Genomic DNA, 23,404 nt, shown 5'->3' with positions numbered 1-23,404 from the left:
AATATTTCCATAACTTAAGGCGATGATCTACATGGTCAAGTTACAAAAAGTAGACAGAGACCTGTTTTTAAAAAGGTCTACAGTGCAATTTTACTATCTTTCAATACCAGAAGGAATACCCCAGGTCATTTACTATATCTGCTCCAGAGACAGAAATTTCTCCAGTTACATATACCACAGTCATTTCAGCCAGTAGAAGAAACCTATTTTCAACCAAATGGAATTAACAATGCCTCTCTTTTTTATATTTTTACTTTTAAAAAATTAGAAAATGTTCCTAACCACCCAAAAAAAAAAAAAAACCCCTTAGCAATCAGAGCTAATCACTGTTAACACTTTAATATGCCTAGCCTTCTGGATATTCTCCCCCTCCTCTTTCTCAGAAACATATACATTTTAAAAAGAAAAATGGGATTATCCTGAACAAAGTGTTTCTGTAAGCTTTCCTTTTTCCTTAATATATACATTTTCACATGCCAAGAAATATACTTCCATAAATAGTGATCTAGAAGGTTATCTGATTTATCTTCTGAATAACTTAACTCTCTTATCCTAACAGCTTAATTCAACAAAGGTACTTCAGTGGCAAACTATATATTTAAAACATGTAGACAAAATAAGAGACTTTCATAATAAAGGTCCTCAGACTTAAGATAGTTTCTCTTTCATCTTTACATTGTGGGAGGTCACCAACAATCAGGTTACCGGGTATCTGCTTTCACAGGCTCATGGCATGGCTATTTTAAGACAAGGTAATAAGTGGAACAGTCTTCCTTCAGTATTTGTCAAGTGAAAAAGACAGTTCTAATTTTACACCTAGATCAAGTTCTCTGCTTCCATGAGCAAGAATATTAAAAATAAAACTCTAAATAACTTAGTAGGGAGTAAGTAAAGTTTTATTTAACTTCTTCTGGGGTTTTGTTCAAGCCCCAAACACACCAGGACTAGGATGATATGAAAATATTTCTACGTAAGAGAAATGATTAAAACTAATATGATGGCAAAAAAAAAATAGGAATATTCATTTATCAACACTCACTACAAAAATTCCTAAAAATTAAACACTGTAAATTTTTTAAATATACCAATTATAGATAAATCATATAAAATAAACAAAGTGTTTATTTTATATTGCCATGGTAACTCTAATTTTCATACACTGTCTTTCTTGTTTGAGTTCCATACTGACTGTGTTCCATACTGATGATCCAATGGGGAAGCCAAAATCTTAGGGGCCAAATTCCTCCATGCAAGCTGAGGAAGGAGGTTAGGAGGACACAGAGGGTTGACAGTAACAGAAATTGGAAAAGGAGGAAATTAAGTTAGTAGATATTAGGTTTGATTTAAAATTAAAGAAATTATTTTCATTTGAACAAAACAAATTTTAAAATGTTGTGCTTAAAGTCCTTACTATTAATATGGGATAACTATTCTCATTTTTATATTAACCTCTACAAAATCAAAGTAAGGGAAAGTTTTATTAACATTGGATCATTCATTTATTTCTCTATAAAAAGTTGGATGTGGATTAAAAGTTCTCATCTGTTATAAAGTCATGAAAGAATCTAACTGTAGCCCATCACATTTACTTTTTTTTCTCATTATAAACAAACCAGAGGGTGGCTTATACTAAATGCATGTCCATATAGCAAAGGAATAAGCTCACAAGCACAACTTTATTTTTTAGGATAAAAAAAAAAAATGGCAGATGAGCAGAATAAAACTAATCAAGAAAGGTTCAATAACCAAATAACACCTTATCATTTGCTGAGTTAGGTATATGATCACTATCCAATTAAATCACTTCATATATGAAAGATTTTTTATAATTTAATGATCAAAAATTGATCATTCTTTATATACAGATTTAATGTACAAATAAAAAGCACAAGATAAAAATAAGGACAAATCAAGTTTATAACACTGAAACAAATATTTTAATTCACTTTATATTGAAAAAATTACACATTCTGTATACCTTTCACTGGACAGAATTTCAGGAGGCACCTCTTCAGGTTTTCTGTCCAATTCCTTTTCTTTAAAGGTCTGTTCCTCAACTTCTTGGTTTTCATTTCCATTCTGTTTAAGTTTTTGTAAAGGTAGGGAGGACAAGACAGAAAGAAAACCTGTCATCTTGAAAACAGCATGTCATTCTTCTATATTGTTACGAGGTGAAACAAACTCTGTGTACAAAACAGATACTGTTTGAAGTAACACCTAACTATATTTTATCAAGAAGTTAGCATTATCATAAAGATAAAACAGTCTGGTGCACAGATGAAAAAAATACTAATGCTATACTGCGACAAAAAAGTTTGTTAGGTTACTCTGCTCCTTGGTGAAATAACAGTTGCTGCTAAACCACTGTCAGATTCAAATTACATGGAATGTAAGGCATCTTGACTCCACCTACCTTACATGTAAACAATCACAAATACATTAAGTTCATATCCATAAAAAGTACATTTCACACCAACAACAAAGACACACAGATTCTACTGCATCGCTGATCCATTGCTCCTGGGTGGGCCAAAGTCCATACTACCTGTGTTTGCGTACTGCTGTTGCGCAGCTCACAACACAGCTTCTCTCTTCCAGCTAAAGACAGCTGCTTTAGTGCTTCCAGCTCCTCTAAAAGCACCCTCTCTCTCTCTGAAACCAGGTTTTCATTATCTATTGAGGATCTCTAAATAAGAAAAAAGGTCATGAGAGAATATTGTTTGCGATAGAAGGAAAAAGCAGGAATATTAAGCAGATTTCTTTTAATCCCCTGGAACCAACAGGCCCTGGTTCTACCATGATTCATATTCCATGATTAGGGGTTAAAAGCATATATACAGTTCAATGCAAAATTTGAAATTTAAAGAAAAGTTAATTAGGCCTAACTATTCAGGAATTTGTGCAGCTCATTATTATTTCATATGCCAATTTTGCATTGAGAATTCAGAAGTTAAAATCTACAAAATGCAATGAAGAAAAGCAAAATTAATTTTTTCAAAATGACATATGTTCTGTTCAACTCCCAATTTTCCTATTATTTTATTTGTGAAACCATATTTCAAGAGTTATCTCATATTTTACCTTTTCAAAATAAACTGATTAAATTTGTTTTTATAAGAACTTTTACATAAATACTTGCTTTTCTACAGTGATTTTGTGAGTATATTATATACAACAATTGATAAGAATCCAGTTCCCAAATACCAAGAGTATGTAAATTTAGTTAAGAAAGTGGTAAGAACATTATAAAAATTTTTACTTCTCAAATCAAGAAGAGATGTTTCCCTGGAGAAAGTTCCAGAAACATACAACTTTAGATTCCCATTCATGATTAAAAAGATAGATTAAAGATAGTTATAAAGATAAACCTTGGAGATGCTAACTGATAGACTCACAAATCTGTAATATGGAGAAACTGAATATCAGCTGCACCTTGGCACAAAAATTTTCCAAAATTGTCTAAGTACTATTGCCATGCATGGTCAATGGAACAATTAAAAACAAACAACCTTGTAACCAATTTCTCTGTGCCTAAACAAAGTAGGTAAGCCAAATGGTGAGAGACTAGGCACTCCAAGGTTGAGTTAGGTGTCCCTAACAAGATCTAAGGCTGTCATACCACTGGAGTTTGTTCCTGATGTTAAATATTTGTATTTATTTAGATCTCAGCAATAGTTTTGACTCTTTAAAAAAAAAAAAAAAGCCTATATAAAGAATATTGCTATTTTAATTGGGGAGAAAAGGGACTCTAGGTCCCTTACCTGAGCTAGTTGTTTATTTAGCCGCTTAATCTCTTCTTGTAGCTGTTCCTGGTCTTCTCGCTGTCTCTCCATCTGCCGCATGTGTGCCTGCCTTAATAATTCTGTTGCCTGTTGATGTTCTTCATATTGTCGTACAAGTTCCTGTCTCATGTCTTCCAACTGTTCTTCATTTAACATTAGTTGTCTGGAAGCATCCATGCTTGATACCAAAATTGCATCATGGAGCTAAAAATGATAAAAAAAATTTTTAATAAAAATGAGAATTTCAAAAAAAATTAAAATTTCAACCATAAAAATGTGTCATCATTGATATTTTATTTTATTTTTATTTTTTTGTCTTTTTATGGCTGCACCCGCAGCATATGGAGGTTCCCAGGCTAGGCGTCGAATTGGAGCTGTAGCTGCCAGCCTATGCTACCGTCACAGCAACATGGGATCCAAGCCATGTCTGTGACCTACACCATAGCTCAGGGCAACACCAGATCCTTAACCCACTGAGCAAGGTCAGGGATCAAACCCGCATCCTCATGGTTCCTAGTCTGGTTCATTAACCACTGAGCCACTACAAGAACTCCAGCATTGATATTTTAAACAGATATGAAAATAATTCTAATACTAACCCCGCGAGGTACCTCATTTTAAAATTCCCACTATTAAACTAAAGCATAAATAATTTTTAAAAATATTTGTCTCAATTATAATGTCAAATCAATATGAAGTTACTTTACTATCATTATACACATTCTCCAAAAGCAAAATAACTATCAGTTATTTAGATGTAATCTAAGGTAGGAGAAGAATAAAGACACTCAAGAGTGCTTCTACTCCTAATGAGTAACTCCACATTTATTTTTTAAGTGCCATGCCCACGGCATATCAAGTTCCTAGGCTAGGGCCTGAATTGGAGCTGCAGCTGCAGGCCTTTGCCACAGCCACAGCAATGTAGAATCCAAGCCGCATCTGTGACCTATCCTACAGCTCATGCAATGCAGGGTCCTTAACCGACTGAGCAAAGTCATGGATCAAATCCGTATCCTTACGGATACTAGTCAGGTTTGTTACTGCTGAGCCATGGCAGGGAACTCCTATTCCTCTTGAGATTTTATAAAGAAATAATATAAATGGAATACTTACACTCTAAAATTGTATTTATAAAATAAGAAATTTTCTCTCTTTAATTTATATTATGCAGTGATCATCAGAGTACTACAGAGAACTGCTTGGTAAGAAGACATCTTCAATAATTTTATTTGAAAATAAAAGCCTTATATTCCACTTTCTCATACTCATAATAAGTCAACTCCTTCGTGGATTTTTACAAGTCCCGCCATTCCTAAAAAGCTATACTTAAACAAACCATTTTGCCTTGAATAGTTGCTGGAAAATACCTCAATTTTGCACTTGGAAGCTGACAATTTTATTTGAATATGCCTCTAAATAAGATATAACCTATCCTAAAAAATAACGATTAAAAAAAAAACCTATCCTGAATATTAACAAAAAACTGAACTAAGATAATTTTAAAAAGTAGAATTTATTACATTCTATTAAAGGTACAGTTGAGGTATAGACAGGGGATAGGTCCTCCATTCACGACCAAGTAAAGAAAAGGAATTGGCATACACAGGGTAGAATGCTTTAAATTGTCTTCTCAAACAGGTAACTATTTCCTTATGATATTATTGTATTAAATTAAGCAAGTCTTTTATTCACATATATTGTCAAACTGTGGTATCATGAACTGACTGAAACAAAATTAATGTAGGTATAACTTACAATAAGGTTTTAACATGTACAATGAGTATAGGACAAATAGAAATACTAAGAGTCAGACTATTTTATTAATAAATAATAATAAACTTATTTAATAATAAGTCATTTACTCACATACTTTAAAAACTGTAAGTCAAGACTGAACTGAATACTTCTCCATTACATTACTGTTATTACTACATAACATTACTCTATTTTTAGAGTGAGGGAAGCCACAATTTTTTAATAAGTTTTATACTCAAGGAAGCATACTTACAGATTGTCTGACTATAAATGTTTTATCCTTGGAGAACATTTCTTCTGAAATAGCCAGTTCATGGTCCTTTGATTCTTGTGTATCATCAAGATTATCCCTGTCTGATGAAAGAACTTCCTCTGCATCTTCTCCTAACTCTTTACTAAGTGGTTTAAATTCTTCATAAAATTTCCCATCTGTTGCCTCAGAAGTCTGAAAACCAATCTGACCTTGTGATAATTTCATTTCATTTAAGTAATGCTGTTCTTGCTGACAGAGAGCAGATGTTTGTTTTGATGATGTAGTATCTTCTTTTTCCCCAGATAATCTAGATAGTTCAGTTTGCTGAGCAAATGCTATACTCATTGACACAATGACCTAAAGAAATGAAGTAAATAAAAAAGAATTAGGTTTATAAATACTAGGAAGAATTTAAAAAGTAAGATACCTCTCAAAATTACATGAATTAGTAAGAAGATGGCTTTGTGGTTTTAAACTAAAAGAAATTCTTAGATAAAACAGTAAGGAGATATGATTCTCTATTCGAAAATAAATCTCATGCCAAGGTACTTTACTGCTTGCCTTTTAAAAATAAATAATAATAAAATTTTTTCTTACAACAGCAATAAATGTTCAGTATAGAAATTAGAAAGGAAATAACAGCTCTTATATTTCTCTCTTCCAAGAAAACTCACTATTAAAACTTCAGTAAATACATTTGCAATACATTTCTTTACATATGGATGTGGATATGAATAGATACAGATATGCATTTTTCTTATGAAAAGTAGTTATATTCTAATACCATAATCTGGTTTTATAGCTTAACTATGGTAAATATCATTTTGAGTTAAGAACTACATTTCCATATAGTTTTAAATAGGTTTAAAGTTTCATATTATACAGATATAATAAATTTATTAAATCAATTCTCTATGTTGGACATTTAGAATGAATCCATTCTTTTATTTTTTTTTTTTCCTTTTTTGCACAACCCAAGTCATACAGCACACTGAGGCCAGGGAGAAATCTGAGCCACAGTTGTGACCTATGCCACAGCTGCAGCAACACTGGATCCTTAAACCACTGTACTGGGCTGGGGATCAAATCCCCATCCCTGCACTCTACAGACACTGCCAATCCCATTGTGCCACAGCAGGAACTCCAGAGTGGATCCATTCTTAACACCAATTTATAAACCACTTGTGACAAAATCTTTTTAATTGTGTCATTGTGCATATTCCTTCCAATTTCCTTACAGTAAACCCCCAGAAGCACAGCACTAGGTTTATGTGACTGGTGAGTATGCAAATACAATTCAGTCTAATCTATTTCATTTTCTACTTCAATCATGATCCTGAATACCTGCTTATTTTACTCCCACCCACCATAGGTGCTCAGAAATTCTGATCAGCAGCCTTGGCTCTTACAAGTCTAAGCCTCTGAGAATCAACCGTATTGATTATGCCAGAGCCACAGCAATGTGGGATCCGAGCTGCGTCTGCAACCTACACCACAGCTCACAGCAACACCAGATCCTTAACCCACTGAGTGAGGGCAGGGATCGAACCCGAGTCCTCATGGATCCTAGTTGGGTTCGTTAACCACTGAGCCACAATGGGAATTCCTTGATTAACCTTTTTTTTTAAAGTATCATCCCCACATAGAATTTGTAGTAGGGGAAGCCTGACTGCTACTGTCAAAGATACAGTATGACTGGGGTTTGAAACTTTTGTGTCTACTGGCCTTCAACCTTTTATGTTCTCCCTGTTGGTTCTGGCCATATAACTGGACTATTGCTTTAATGTCCTATCTTGAACCTGATTTGTATATCTGGGGTCCTGATTCCCAGCTGGTTCCTGCTAGCCTCCTTCTTCCCAACTGTAATGTCTTCTAGCTCCTGAATGGAGAACTGAATAGAATAATGCTGATAACAGTATAGCAACAATAAAAGCAGCAATGATCATTTACCAAGCTCTTCTTTTATTTCATTTAAAAATCCTACAAGGCAGGCACAATTATTACCCTGATTTGAACAGATGGGGAAACTAAGAACAGAGAGTAAGAAGGCTATGATATTAAGTGATATACACGTCTTTGACCCCCAAAACAAAGAGCAAATAAATGGTGAAAGTTGGAACTGAAATTCTGCATTCTTATCTGAGCCCCCCCCCCAACTAAAATGTAACACTGTACATCTGAACAAATCTGTCTAGAAGTATAAAGTTACAAGTGAATTAGGAAGAATAATTATAATGATAACAGTCAATGCTGAGAATTCTTTTTTTTCTTTTTAGGGCTGCACCCACGGCATATTGGAAGCTCCCGGGCTAGGAGCTGAATTAGAGCTTTAGCTACCAGCCTACACCACAGCCACAGCAATGCCAGATCCAAACTGTGTCTGCGACCTATACCAGCGCCAGATCCTTAACCCACTGAGCGAGGCCAGGGAATCAAACCCACATCTTCACTGATACCAGTCAGGTTCATAACCTACTAAGCCACAACAGGAACTCCAATGCTGAGAAAAGTGAAGCATACAAGATTAGGAGCCACGTCAATTGTCACATGTGTAATAAGTGTTAGAGTAGATAGAGATCTGAAGCAAATCCACAGTGTCTAACCATAGAGGTCAAGCACCTTAAACACTACACATTATATTCTGTCCAGACAACCCACTAGTACATCTCACTAAGTAAACTGGACCTCCTAGATGTCTATGCCAGTTTAGACAGAACCAGGGTTTGGTAATAATGTTCTGGACACTGTCATCAGGAAAATATGCCCATTACAGCAAAATGCCAAAGACTCAAATGAAAGAATTGATGAATAAGGCAACACAGCTTAGCAAAACATACCTTCAATATTTTTTAACTAGTTGTCAAAGCCTTAAAACTGGCCTTTCTTTATTTTTTGTCTTTTGAGGGCTGCATATGTGGCATATGAAGGTTCCCAGGTTAAGAGGTCAAATCAGAGATACAGCTGACAGCCTACACCACAGCCATAGCAACGCAGGGTCCGAGCCAAGTCTGCAACCTATACCACAGCTCCTACACCAAGTGACCTACACTTTGCTCCTGAGGAGCCAAGGCAGAGATCGAACCTGCATCCTCATGTATGCTAGTCAGATTCATTTCTGCTGAGCCACAATGGGAACTCCTGGCTTTTATTTTAATCTGTCTTGAACCTAATCTACTTATCTATCAATACTAAGAATGCAACATGGAAAGACAAAAAGATTAAAAATATCAAAGAGAAGTAGAGATAAAAAGAATAGATTAAGATGGAGTCCCATCATGGCTCAGTGGAAATGACTCTGACTAGCATCCATGAGGACACAGGTTCAATTCCCACCCTTGCTCAGTAGGTTAAGGGTGTTGCCACAAGCTGTGGTGTAGGCTGCAGACACGGGCTTGGATCTGGCATGGCTGCAGCTGTAGTATAGGCCAGCTCCGGTTTGACCCCTAGCCTGGGAACCTCCATATGCCATGGGTACAGTCGTAAAAAACAACAAAAAAAGACAAAACAAAAAAGGCAGAAAAATGACTCCAGAAGGAAGGCCTGAGACACAAGAAGGATTAGAACATTAAAAGAAAAATTGTATATACATGAACAAATCTAAACACTGATAGGTAGAAAGCAATAATATCTGCATTTAAATTGTGGAATAAAAAAACACTAGACAGAGATTCGTAATTCCAGTCAGCATATAGTAAGCTCGCTATAGCCTCTCTTTCCCACTGATTACAACTAAAAACTCTGAACAAAATACAAAAGCAAATTACCTGAGAACTCTGAAAAGTAAACAAAAGCAGGCAAACAGCAGAGAAAGTCAAAACTCGGAAAAGAAATCTGTATGGGGAGGGTGAAACAGAACTTGTGGCCTGAGCCTAACTAGGTTGTCTGTTTAAAAAAATAAAATCAAAATAAAATCACAATCTCCATAGGATTATAAACCCCAGAGTTTACAGAACCAAATATTCAAATGTTCAACAGACAATTCAAAATTAGACGGCATACACTTTGTTGCATACTGAATTTGTTACCAGGGGATTTCCTCTTAAAAAAAAAAAAAAAAAAAAAAAAAAAAACCCTAAAGGAGGTTTTTCAGGCTGAAGGGAATGAACACCAGAGGGACTCTTAAAGTTTGAACAGCAGAACACTCATTCTTTTCAATATGCATGGAGTATTCGACCAAACAGAACATATTTGGAACAAAAAATTTAAATGACATGAAATCATACAAGGTACACCCAACCACAAAGAAATTAAAAATTATTATATTAAATTATATCAATCAATCAACAATAGGAAGGTATCTGAAAATCCCAAAGATATGAAAATCAAACTTATTTCTAAACAGCCCATGAATCGAAAAGGTCACAAGTGCTCCTTAAAAATATCAATACAATCAATAAACTTCTAGCTAGACTAACAAAGAAAAAAGAAAGAAAGTAGAAATAACATATAGCTCCCATAACCATTAAATGATAAAGGGACACTTTAAACAACTCTACCAACATAAATTCAAAAGCTTAGATAAAACAGACCAGTTCCTTGAGTGACAAACTACCAAAGAAAATTCTAAGAGAAATACATCATCTAAAAAAAACAAAATCTACTAAAGAAACTGAATTCATAGTTTAAAAAAACCCTTCCAACAAGGTACAATCTAAGCCAATAAGATGATCAAATTCTATGAAACTTTTAAATCTGAAATGATATCAATACTACATAAATTCTTCCAGAAAATAGAAGAAGGATATATTTTGACATTTTATGAGACCAGCCTCTGATATCAAAACCAAATAAAGACATTAGAACAAAACTAGGAATAATGTTCTTCATGGATATAGACATAAATATTCTTGACAAAATATTATTAAATAGAATCCAACAATATAAAATGGGGGATACTATCTCCAAAGGAGCACAACAATACTTTAGAGGTGATGGAGATGTTTTAAATCTTGATTGATAACTGTGAACATTTGTTAAAATTCACCTTTTGCAGTTATAGTTGGTGAATGTAAAATTCATGTAAATTACACATCAATAAGGATGATTACAAGCAAACAAAAACAAAAATGTGACCAAATGTTAAGTCACAAAAGAAGCTCTTGAAATTCTGAAAAATTGGTACCATAAAGATCACCTTCTTTGGTATATGCCTTTAGATTAGAAATGGGTAACAAATAATTAAAAGAACGGTATGGGTTGGAAACTAAGAAAGCTAGACTCAATGATCTTGTAATTCTCTGCTTTCCATTCACCATATTATCTCATCAAATTCCATCTGTGGTTACAACTAACTCTGCCTACTCTCTGCCTGTGTAGCTGAACTTAACTGAGGAGAAAAAAATTAAAAACCAAGCTGACTGGTCTCATTTTAAATTCACAACCACTACCACTGATATGGGCCCTTAGTAATACTGGGCAATTATTTGTTTTTTTTTTTTTTTTGATTAACAGTGTTTCTTCAATTTCTGTTTTACAGCAAAATGACCCAATCACACTTAGTTCCTTGTGCTGTAGGGCCCCACTGTCCATCCATTCCAAATGTTACAGTTTGTATCCACCAACCTCAAACTCCCTGTCCATTCCACTCCCTCCCCTCTCTCCTCTGGGAACCCCAAGTCTGCTCTCCTTGGCCATGATCTGTTTCTGTTTTGTAGACAGGCTCATCTGTGCCATATTTTAGATTCCACAAATAAGTGATATCAGGTATCTGTCTTTTTCTTTCTAGCTTAGTTCACTTAGTATGATAAATCTCTAGTTTCATCCATGTTGCTGTACTGGCATTATTTTGTTCTTTTTATGGCTGAGTAGTATTCTAATGTGTATATGTTCCACATCTTCTTAATCCATTCATCTGTTGATGGACATTTAGGTTGTTTCCATGTCTTGGCTATTGTGCTGCAGTGAACATAGGGGTGCATGTATCTTTTTCAATGAAAGTTTTGTCTGGATAAATGCCCAGGAGTGGGGTTGCTGGATCATATGTAGTTTGTTTGGATCATCTATTTAGTTTTATGAGGTACTGCCACACTGTTTTCCATAGCAGTTGTACCAATTTACATTCCCAGCAACAGTGAAGGAGGATACCCACAGTTAACATCATTCTCAATGGTGAAAAGTAAAAACAGTTCCACTAAGATCAGGAACAAAACAAGGATTGGCACTTTCACCACTATTATTCAACATAGTTTTGGAAGTCCTAGCCATGGCAATCAGAGAAGAAAAAGATATAAAAGGAATCCAAATTGGAAAAGGAGAAGTAAAACTATTACTGTTTGCAGATGACAGGTACCAAATTTTTACTCTGAAAAGTTTCTAATAGTAAAATTCTGTATCAAGAAAAGAATCTTTTTCTCAAAGAAAAATTTACAGAACATTCTGGGGCAGTAGATAGGTGGGCTCCAAGATAGACACCTGTCTATCCTTCAGGATAGAAATAACAACAGGCACAAGGCAAATAACTGGTCCTTGCCTCTATGAACTTGTGAAACAACGGTAATGATGGGATCAGAAGTGGACTAAGCCCTGATTGGGCAAAAGACCAAGAGGTCACATACTTCCCATCCTCAGGGTCAGGGAGATCCCAACTACACAAGTGTGGAGAAACCCCTCTGGGTTAGAAAGGGAAGGGACACTAGGCCAAAGTAAGTCTAGATAACCCTCCCACCATGCCTTGCTTTGGAATCCATCTTGGCCAAGAGATGCACATGCATATCAGAGAGGGTCCTGGGTCTGGTGAGGTGTGAAAGATAAAACAGGCCAAAGGAAAATAAAGACCAGTAAGAACTGCCACATATAAGTGGTTTAAACCACCTCTCTGATGCACTCCTCATTTGGGGGGACATTCATACCTGTGCTTTCCTTTGGGTGTGTGTTATTGCTTTGCTTCTGCCTTAGATAAAATAGACTACTCCTCTGTGTGTTCTCCCACTTGTACTGTGTTTCTAAAATAAACTTTGTACGTCTTTTTTATAGTCTTTGTCTCCTTGGAACATTCTTGCTTTCTATAGGGGTCAAGAATTGGGGCAATTTTGCTTTTAGCCTCTAGCCAGTCTAGTGGCTAAGATTCCTGGTTTTCATCCAGACAACACAGGTTCAACTTCTGAGTAGAGAACTGAGATCTCACTTCAGACCATCACTCACTGCTGCCTCCGAGATCAATTCCACTTAATGGCATTGTGCTTAAAACAAGTATCTGACAACTTAAATGAGCTATGTATAAAACTTTACAACAGGAATTCCCACTGTGGCTCAGCGGGTTAAGAACCCAACTAGTATTCATGAGGATGCAGGTTCAATCCTGGACCTCGCTCAGTGGGTTAAGGATCCGAGTTGTCGCAAGCTGCAGTGTAGGTCACAAATGTGGCTCAGATCCCACACTGCTGTGGCTGTGGCATAGGCTTTCAGATGCAGCTCCAATTCAACCCCCTAGCCTGAGAAATTCCATATGCTGTACATGCAGCCCTGAAAAGGAAAAAAGAAAAACAAAAAATTACCATCAATAAAATCTCCTCTTTTTTTTTTTTGTCTTTTCTAGGGCCTCACTCACAGCATGTGGAGGTTCCCAGGCCAGGGGTCCAATCAGAGGTGTAGCTGTCGGCCTATGCCAGAGCCACAGGAACGCGGGATCTGAGCCTCATCTGCGACCTACACCACAGCTCACGGCAATGCCAGATCCTTAACTCACTGAGCAAGGCCAAGGATAGAACCCGCAACCTCATGGCTCCTAGTCAGATTCGTTAACCACTGCACAAAGATGGGAACTCCAGGAGGCGCCAAGGCGCCGAGGAAACACAGGTCACAATAATCTTCGAAACAAATTATAAACTTACCTTAGCTACTTCCTCTTCTAATCGTTCTTGGTACTGTTTTTCCAGCAACTTAACCATGTTTGTTTTCTGTTGCTCTCCATATTCACTAGAAAACTAAATTAAAAAGCAAAATATGATATGCTTATTTATATTAATTGTACACCACTAATTTTTAAACTTCTACTCAAATACACTCAAAAATTAATATTTTTTAGAAAACTTCTGAGAAGTTTTAATTAATAAGTAAATGTCTGCTCCCTTAATTAAAAACAATAATCTAGTGGCTAATTCTAATAAATAACTGTACTCACTATTGTGAATTTAACAAAGATGTAAAGTGAGAAATATATTTACATCTCTACTAATATATAGTTCTAGAGTGGAAAAAAGATACTTCCTAAATATAATTAAATAGATACGCATCTAAGTAATGTTAACACTTGGCTATCTTTGCTCATGAGGTTATAAACAAACTTCTTTTCTTCTTAGTACTTATTAACAGTATCAAATTTTCTACAAATACAAATTACTTTTATAAATAGAAAAAAATCAAATGGCTATTTAAATGTAAACATGTTCTCAGCATAAAAGCACTTCTTTACCAATTATCTGAAAAGTCATCCAGAGGGATACTCCACATGGGATGAATATGGAAGAATCAAGGATGTGGCCAATGCCACACTTTTATTCTAGAGTTAGAGAAGGCAATGATGTTTTCCTGTAGTACTTAAGAACTAGAAATTTACTGAGTGGAAACCAGAGTTTTCTAGTTATAAGTTTAAGAAAAGTGGTCACAAATTGGGACTGTATACATTGTTGAGGAGAGGCAAAATGTGATTTACCTGGATGAGATATACTGTACAAGATGAGGGGATTTTCTATCTTAGACAGCCTGTGCTGAAAAAAGCCTCATCCAACTGTTCCAGCCCTAAGATATTAAATTTTGGGGATTCCTAAATACTATTCTAGAGATGGTCTAGTTCAATTTCCGATGGTGGGAAAAAAAAAAAAAAACTGTTTCTCTTTTCTGAAACTAATTTGTTATACAGCTCATGTTATCTAAAACAAGACAAATTTTAAACTAGAATATATTTAGGGTGGAAAAAAACCTCTTGTGCTTTTCCTATACTATGAAAATACATTAAATTTCTTCACTTACATAATCTTCTGGGTCTTTTATGTAAGGTGTTATCCTCATAATTATCTATTTATTTATTTTTGTCTTTTTAGCACCCGAGGCATATGGAGGTTCCCAGGCTAGGGGTTGATTCAGAGCTGTAGCTGCCGGCCTATGCCACAGCCACAGAACTGTGGGATTCACGCAACATCTATGACACAGCTCACAGCAATATCAGATCTTTAACCCACTGAGCAAGACCAGGAATCAAACCTGCGTCCTCATGGATACCACTAGTTGGGTTCGTTACCATTGAGCCATGACGGGAACTCCATATCCTCATGTTTATTGTATTAACTTACTTCTCAGCAACTATTTATTGGATAATTCTTAAACCACAGACATAAAAATCATTTTAACAAAAATGAAACCAATGCACAGTAACAGTTTAAAAATATAATACCTCTGCTGTGCCATCAATGTTCTGTTTTAGACAACTTCCAGGGTATACTGTTTTCCATAAATTTGATTCAGCAATTACCACTGAATCAATGGAGAAGCTAAATATAAATAAAAGAAGGTGAAATAATTAGAGTTGTGTGTCAAATTAACTGTTAGCCCAATTTACAGCACGCACAGAATGTGTACCAATCAGTAGAAACAAGAATAATAGATCAAGAGTTACAGTATTGTAACTTAAGCAATATTTTTGACTAATTTTTCCACTTTAACAGAATTAAATGACAGAATATTTTAACAGACTATCACTGAATTATATGCCATTTTATAAAGTCTACTACAAATTATGACATGGAGCCACTTATAAGTATAGGTATTTTTTAAAAGTTATCTATGCTATTATTGAGTAAAAAGGTTTGTAAAATCTTTACTGTTAAAAATGTATACATACACACACACAAAGAGAGAAACAGAATGCTTCTGAGGAAGTGTGGAAATTCAGTATTCTGTCTACAAAAACAAAACAAAAATTTGTGTTGTGGTTCCAATACCAAGTATCTCCGGAAACATGAGTCCTGGAGCAGCAGAGCCAAAGTTAGATTAACTCTCTGAGGGTTTTACAGAGCTAGTTAAATACTACAGTATGCTTCTCTACTAAGTTATAAACTGTCATTCATTTAACAAATATTTAATAATTTCATAGGCATATAGTAATCACTTAAAGGGTTTGGGATACAGTGAATTAAGTAGACAAAAATCCCCTTAACAAAGCTTGAAGTCCTTCACAGGAGACAGATAATAAAAACGAATAAACAAACCTCCTCTCCAAATATATACAGCTTGGTTTTTATTTTATAGAAATATAAAGTTATATATATATAAATAATATTAAGAAATACAGAAAAAAAGAAGCAGGAAATTAGTATATGGATTTCTAAGGGATGATTTTAATACTGTGATCAGGCTAGGCCTCATAAGAACACGACATTTGACTATGATCCAAAGGAGGTGACTGTGTAGGGCATGCAAACACTGAAAGATCATTCATTATAGTCAGAAGCAACAGCAATGAGAAATAAGATCCTGAAGAAGGAGCACATGACAGTTTGAGGATGCCGAGGAGTTTATGTGGCTTTAGAATAGCAAGTGACAAGCAAGTCAGTAGGAGATATATTCAGAGAAGTAATGGGGACCCGTTATGTAGGGCCTAATAAGGTAGAGTAAGGAGAGAAGAGCACTGGAATAACATAATTTGTCTAAAAGTTTAAAGCAAACTTTTGAAACTGTGTTGAGAACAAACTTTAGGTAAGTTAGGGTAGAAGAAGAGAGATCCATTGTTGCAGTAAACCCAGTGAGACATGAGGATGGCAGGGACAGGGGGCTGGTGAGAAGTGGCCTGGTTTAGATGTATTTGGGAGGTAGAAATAAAGGGATTTCTCGACAGTGAGGAATGAAAAAGGAGTCTCCATAGATGGGCTTGTTAGATGGCTACAGAAAGAACAAATTTTGAGGGGAAGACTCAGAGTTGTATTCTGGACATGGTGAGTCTAGGCATTAGACAACCAAGTAGAAAAAGTCCAGCTACAATTAGAATTCTTTGTGCGATCCCTGCATCAAAGTGGCAAAGACTAGGCATCCAATAAACCACACACATACAAGACATGCACACTGTTTGATTTAATCCAGCATATTCATAACAATCAACATCTTTACAAAGCAGAGGTGTTAAGTAAAATTCTTATTATAAAATATATTTGGTTTACACTAACATTTACTTCATACATTTCAAAGATAAAGAATTATCTCCTGCTTTTATTTCTTATATAATGCTACAGCCCATCTTTTTTTTAAGCCAAATTTTTCTAAGTTATATTTTCTCCTAAAATAATTGTACTATGATTGTTACTAAGCCACAAATAACATTGAATAAAATTTTAAATAGATTATAAGTAGATGGATACCTTGGCTGAACTGTGGACTCATTAACAGCTTGAAGCCTTTCCTGCAAAGAATGAATCTCTGCCTCATGGTTCTCTTCAGTTTCTTTCAATTGCTGCTGCAAAGAGGATACAAGGTTTTCTAACTCTTGAACTTGTCCTTCAAGTTGTTTAATGTTTTCAGTATTTTCCAGAGTAGATAAGATGCTTTTATGACTAACATCTAAGGTAAAGGGAACAGAAGAAAATATACATTTCAGTAAGTCAAAGGAACAGAAGAAAATACACATTTCAATACAAATTTCTTAGTGAAAAACCAGAGTCACTTTTTTGTGTATGCATAGAATATTCATTCGTCTTTGAAAAATAATGTTTTCAGTGCTAATAACTCAGGTATCAAGTTAAACTCATTTTGACTGATGAAACATGAATATGTAACTCAAGTTCATTTCTTCTGTCTTCAAGGCTGAAGTATCCCTAAATCTACCAATTTTTGTTTTTGAAAATTGAAAATAATTTAGATCACAGAATATAAGAGTGGGAAGAGATGGTATCCAAAATGTTCATTTTAAGGTTGAGAAAACTGAGACAAGAGAAGGTTAAAGTGAAATGCCCAAGGCACTAAAGGGTCTCAAATTTCAAAATAAAAATGAAACTAATGAGCATTTGGTATAAAAACACATTATGGTATATAATCAAAATTTACCAATGTCCTGCAAATGGGCCATCTGAGTATGGGTTGATACAAAGTCTGTTTCCTTTTTTAGTAGGTTTTCTTCTGCAAATTCAAGTTTCACATCACCTGTCTGCTGTTTCTGCATCTATTGAAAATAACAGAAGAAAAGCAGTGACATAAATATGTGGTTCGGCGTTGTGAAAACTACATAAAAGCAATTTTACCTTTTAAAAAAATCACCTAAAATTGTGATACCCTAATATAAATATTTTCCCTTCCAAGTTATTCCATGTTCTCTTGTGATATAGTGACTCACACCCCACTCCTTTCATAGCACTGAAATTATATTAATAAATAATGTTCTTTCTTACCCAGAAGCAAGTTCATTTTACTTCAAAAAAAGGAGCCACACAGAACTTTGGTATAAAGTTCCTAACAATATTTTTAATATGACTTAGGTCTTTGAGATTTCAACTCATAAAGACTAAATTTTATATTATCAATACTTGACAATATACCGGTTACTAATATCTGGATACTAATATACGTATAACCAGGTAACTGATAAGTGTATGCTCTTCTTTAAACAAAAAAGAAGGAAAACAATGAAAACAGATAAACGTCAGCTTAATCCCTTAACTATTAAAATTAGGCAATAGTATGTCAGATGTATATGTGTATTAATTCAGTCATTCCTCAGATATTTAATAATCAATCTACTATGTGGCCAGCATTGTGCCAAAGGTGAGTAAGAATATAAAATTAGTAAAAATATCGTATACCCGCCCTCACAGAATTTATCAACTGATTGGGGAAAGAAAATTAAACAATTAGAGAAGCATTAAACTACAAAGTTTTACTAAAAGGCAGTAATAGAAGAAAGACTGATGTAGATCTGAGTAATTATGGAGGAACTCAAATTTGATTTGGGCCTCCATCATTCTGAACAATGAATGATTAGGAGAGGCTACAAGGAAGAAAAAGTAAAAGCATTTGTGAAAGAATGCTATAAGTAGTGAAGACAATGACCTTGTTGAGAGGGTTTAATTTGGAAAGGATGGGAGAAATTGCGCCAGATAAATGAGATAGATCTAGATTAAAGAGCACCTTAAAAACTAGGGGAAAGAGTTTGGACTTGCCAGACTAGAAGAACAAAGGTGGGCAACAGGATAAAAGCTATTTCCCACAGGCTCTTACCAAGTCTTCTACCCACTCCTGAAATGGTACCCCTGTATACATTTCAGAGGACTCTGACTCCTACTTCCCAGAGAAAGTAAAGCCCATCAGGTAAATACTTCAGTTTCTAGTTCAACATTTCTACATTGTCACTTAATTCAATCAGCAAATAGGTAGTGAATGAGCCCTTACCATATGGTAAATAAAGCAATGTGCTAAAAAGAGGAAATAAAAACAAAGAGACTTTCTGATTCTGAAGGGTTTAGTGGAGTTTAGTGTAATGGAAGAGGCAGAAGAGTAAACAAATAATTATAATAACATGAAAAGTAAGTAGTTCCCATCATCACAGCTACTATAGGGGTGGTGTCCTATGACTCCACTAGGAGAGGATTCTAGAAGTTTGTACCTGCTTCCCTAGGGTTTGCCCCATGCTCCTTTTCAAACCTTTATGGGGCTGATTTTTAGCCTTGAGTACAACCATTATGTTGAATCCTGTGAATTCCTCTAGTGAACCATTGAACAAGGGGGTGGTCTTGGGGACTCTCAGCCTATCTACAGCCTGCCTCATTACACAGACATCTAAGGTGCAATTTCACTGATACAGGGAATGAAAGAATCATGAGCTGTCCTGGTCTTGTTGCTCTCCTTTTTCTTCCACATCAACTATCAATCCCTTAGGTTCTTCCTTAAAGTATCTTATGAATCATCCCTTCTTCTTTCCTACCTCCCACTGCCACCAGATTAATCTCCCTAAAAGTTCAACCTCATGATGCCTAGCACTACAATCACGAATTTCCAACAGCTTTTCCATGTCTAGAAGATAAGTCCCACCTAGCATTCAAACTTTGGTACAGTATATAGACTCCATTACTCTCTGAGCAATGTATATTAAAAATATGTTACACTTAGACCTCTGAGACTTTGACCATATCACCTTTTCCTCCCCTGGTGTTTCCGTTCCAATTTAAGTCCCACCTACCCCAAGAAATCTTCCTTAGTTATCTGCATCTATACTTATGTACTTATTTGCTTAATTCCAAAAGTACTTCTTTTAAATAATTAAATGTTGCCTTGGATAACTATTTTACATACAGTTACACATACACCATATTTCTTCGAATTAGTTTATAAAGTCCATCAATTTATAAACTGCTTCCACCTAGTGACTACTTACAATATATTAGTACAACTTGGCATATAATTAGCAAATAAAATTTACTGGCTGGATAGTTGAACGGGAAAAAGGCATACATCTTTCATTTCTTTTATACTCCCTTCAGAGTAGACTGCAGTTTGATGGAAGATCAGCGGCTAGGGGAAAGAACTGTCTGGGATAATATGATTGCTAAGTTTCTGGTTGAATATCATTCTTCAAAACTGAGAAGGGAGGAGAAGCTGGTTTAAGAGGAAAAAAGTAATAAATTCAAATTTCAATGTTGATTATTAGATGTATGACTCTATAGCTCAGGAGTAAGGACTGCCTAGAGATCAGGAAAGCACAGATGTGGATGAGGGCAGCTCATAGCATAATTAGAGGATCAAGAACAGATTCTTGGTGACTATAAATGGGTGGGCAAAACACATAATAAAGCTTAAAAAGCCACAGAATTGAAGCTACAGAAGCTAAGGGAAGAAAACATTCTAAGAAAACAGCAAGTTGTACAAAATCAAAAAATGACAATTAAAATGAAAACTAGTTCAAGATACACTAAGCATATGTTTATACTTAACAGCTGCAAAACAGAATGACTCTAATCCTAGGTGACAGAACTATTCTGGTACCAAACGGTTTTTCTTATTATTTATTTTCTGTAATTGTTTCCCAATTTAAAAAAGTTTATTTTAAATATGTCTCAACATTTAAAAAAAGCAAAAGACTTCATATAAAATTGATAAACTAAAAGAATTAACAACACTGGGGCTGGTTCTTCCATATAACAACACAGGGTGAAGCTGAGCAGCCTCTGCCCCCTTTTGATGAAGTCTGTTGTCTTCAGGTTTCACTTTCCCAGCTTTCATTTGGCTTTCTTCATTTTTTTTTTTTTTTTTTTAATGAGCAAAGCTCACATAGGTATTTAGCTGTATGATCTCTGACATATAACTCTTCTTCCTCTTGATAACAAAAGATAATGAATCTTTAAATGGAATAAATCCATAATAAGCCCAAAAGAGACCAAGAGAGAGAGCAACAGAGAAGAGGTGGGAGAAGACTGATTAAGCAGGGTGAAGGGAGAAGCAGCCTAAAGAACACTTGAAGGGAACCACAGTCACAGGAGATATTTAACTTGCCCAGCAGGACTCCAGAAAGGACCCAGGCGCAGAGAGAGATCAGTGCAGGAAGGAAGTGGATCAGAAATCAAATATATTGACCTTCAATTAATCATAGTATAACCCATTCTCCTGACCCAGCTAGTCTCAAAAGAAACCAAAAGAGGTGACTCAGAAGTAAGGAAGCAAGTGTGGGTGTTTGTGTTTGGGAGTAGCTGCCCACATTCTAGCACTGGGGAAGAAGAGAGGTGTGTGTCTCATCAAAGCAAACTGTCCTGAACAGAAAGATAATATCAATATCACTGTGGTCATTGGTTTACTGTAATCCCCCCTACACTATTTAATAGTTTCAACTATGTATTACCATAAGGACAAGCAATATATTTTTAAAAGAAAGAAAAAGAAATGTAGAGTTAAAGAAGGGTTTTTATCTAGCCACCTACCATCCTACATGTTTATCAAAAGAATACTGGGATAGGTTTACAGGTTTTAAGAAAGGCTGGATCAGGATGTACTTTAATTGCACAGAAAAAGGAAGAGAGAGAGGAAAGTTCGTTTACTTTCTGGATAAAACAGAGAGTGAAAAAGAGGGAGAGGAAGAGAAAGAGGAAAAAGAATGAGAATTTTAGCTAAAATATTTCTCATAAGCAACAAAACTTTTAGAGTCTATCGATCTTTCAAATCGGCCTAAATATTTTAATATAAAACATCAAAAAGTACCCCAAACAAGCAAATAGAGATCGTTCTGGATTTTTTTTCCTACAACATGAAAATTACAACACTTATGTTTGCTAATACGTTGTTACATTTATGATACAGTTAATAAATTACATTATGCCACCTATACTCTCTTACCTAGTTTTCTATGCATTTTTAAGACAACTGCTTCAAAGAAATATGACATATACAAAACCATGTGAAATTAATTACCTATGTTCTAAACAACTAATTACTATTTTTCTCTAAAACTAACTCACCCCTTTAAAAAACGTTATATGTAAAATTAAATGCAACCACTTCACCAAGTTTACAATTTTATATTTCATATATATGTTAACTTTATTATGATTTCAAAAACTCTTTATAGGGTCAAAGAATATCCAAATTGCAGAAATTCCTTCAGCATACTGATATGATAAATATACGTCAACTTTCTTTCCATGTTTACTTATTTTTTAAATTCTTGGTTGATGAAGCAGCTTACAAAACAGCAGGTAATATAATAAATGCAAACATTTGAATACATTTTTCACTCCACATACCTTACTTAATCGTGACTGAAGTACCAAGAGTTTGTTGTATTCTTCTGTTACTTTGTTGAGAAGAGTTTGCATATTTTCTTGACACTCTATAAACGATAAACAATTATAATCATTTCACTCCACAGTAAAAGTCTGCTTCTTTCAATGAGTACTATTCATCTATTCATAACTTTAGAATATTACCTGCTAAAAGTAAAATTCCTATGTATAGTAACAAATAATTAAAATCTCATTAATATGAAACACTTGCTACAAAGATAACTCAACAATTTCATATTAAAATATGTTAATTTCTTTTGGCATTCATTAATTTGTACATACTTTGTTCATTATTCATACAATGGACAGGAGTAGGAAATATTTTGTCTTTACTTCTGAAGGAGTATCAAAAATTTGAGGTAGGAGTTCCCGTCGTGGCGCAGTGGTTAACGAATCCGACTAGGAACCATGAGGTTGCGGGTTCGGTCCCTGCCCTTGCTCAGCGGGTTAACGATCCGGCGTTGCTGTGAGCTGTGGTGTAGGTTGCAGATGCAGCTTGGATCCTGCGTTGCTGTGGCTCTGGCATAGGCCGGTGGCTGCAGCTCTGATTCAACCCCTAGCCTGGGAACCTCCATACGCAGTGGGAGCGGCCCAAGAAATAGCAAAAAGACAAAAAAAAAAAAAATTTGAGGTAGCAATTTGTAGAAATAAACTAATGTAAGATTCCTGTTGAGAAAGATATTTGGGGAGTTCCTGTCATGGTACAGTGGAAACGAATCCGACTAGGAACCATGAGGTTGCAAGTTCGATACCTGGCCTTGCTCAGTGGGTTAAGGATCTGGCATTGCCATGAGCTGTGTGGTGTAGGTGGCAGACGTGGCTTGGATCCTGTGTTGCTGTGGTTGTGGCGTAGGCCAGCAGCTGTAGCTCTG

At 35.3% G+C, this 23,404-nt stretch overlaps 1 protein-coding gene across 20 annotated transcripts in view; it reads right to left on the bottom strand.

The window, feature by feature from the left end:
• AKAP9 (A-kinase anchoring protein 9) overlaps positions 1 to 23,404 on the bottom strand; it is a 159,284-nt gene that overhangs the window by 74,257 nt on the left and 61,623 nt on the right. For 15 of the 20 annotated variants that reach the window (XM_021102183.1, XM_021102192.1, XM_021102194.1 and 12 more), the window contains 9 exons: positions 22,494 to 22,579; positions 17,818 to 17,932; positions 17,136 to 17,334; positions 15,179 to 15,275; positions 13,620 to 13,712; positions 5,791 to 6,147; positions 3,762 to 3,986; positions 2,546 to 2,686; positions 1,979 to 2,079 (listed from right to left, as the gene is read on the bottom strand). In XM_021102183.1, the coding sequence (XP_020957842.1) occupies positions 1,979 to 2,079; positions 2,546 to 2,686; positions 3,762 to 3,986; positions 5,791 to 6,147; positions 13,620 to 13,712; positions 15,179 to 15,275; positions 17,136 to 17,334; positions 17,818 to 17,932; positions 22,494 to 22,579 (1,414 nt within the window). 20 annotated transcript variants of the gene reach the window in all.

Source organism: Sus scrofa, chromosome 9, assembly GCF_000003025.6.
Source record: "Sus scrofa isolate TJ Tabasco breed Duroc chromosome 9, Sscrofa11.1, whole genome shotgun sequence".
Taxonomy (NCBI): Eukaryota; Metazoa; Chordata; class Mammalia; order Artiodactyla; family Suidae; genus Sus; species Sus scrofa.
Note: the sequence above shows the minus strand (reverse complement) of the source record. Positions and strands in the feature narration are given on the sequence as shown.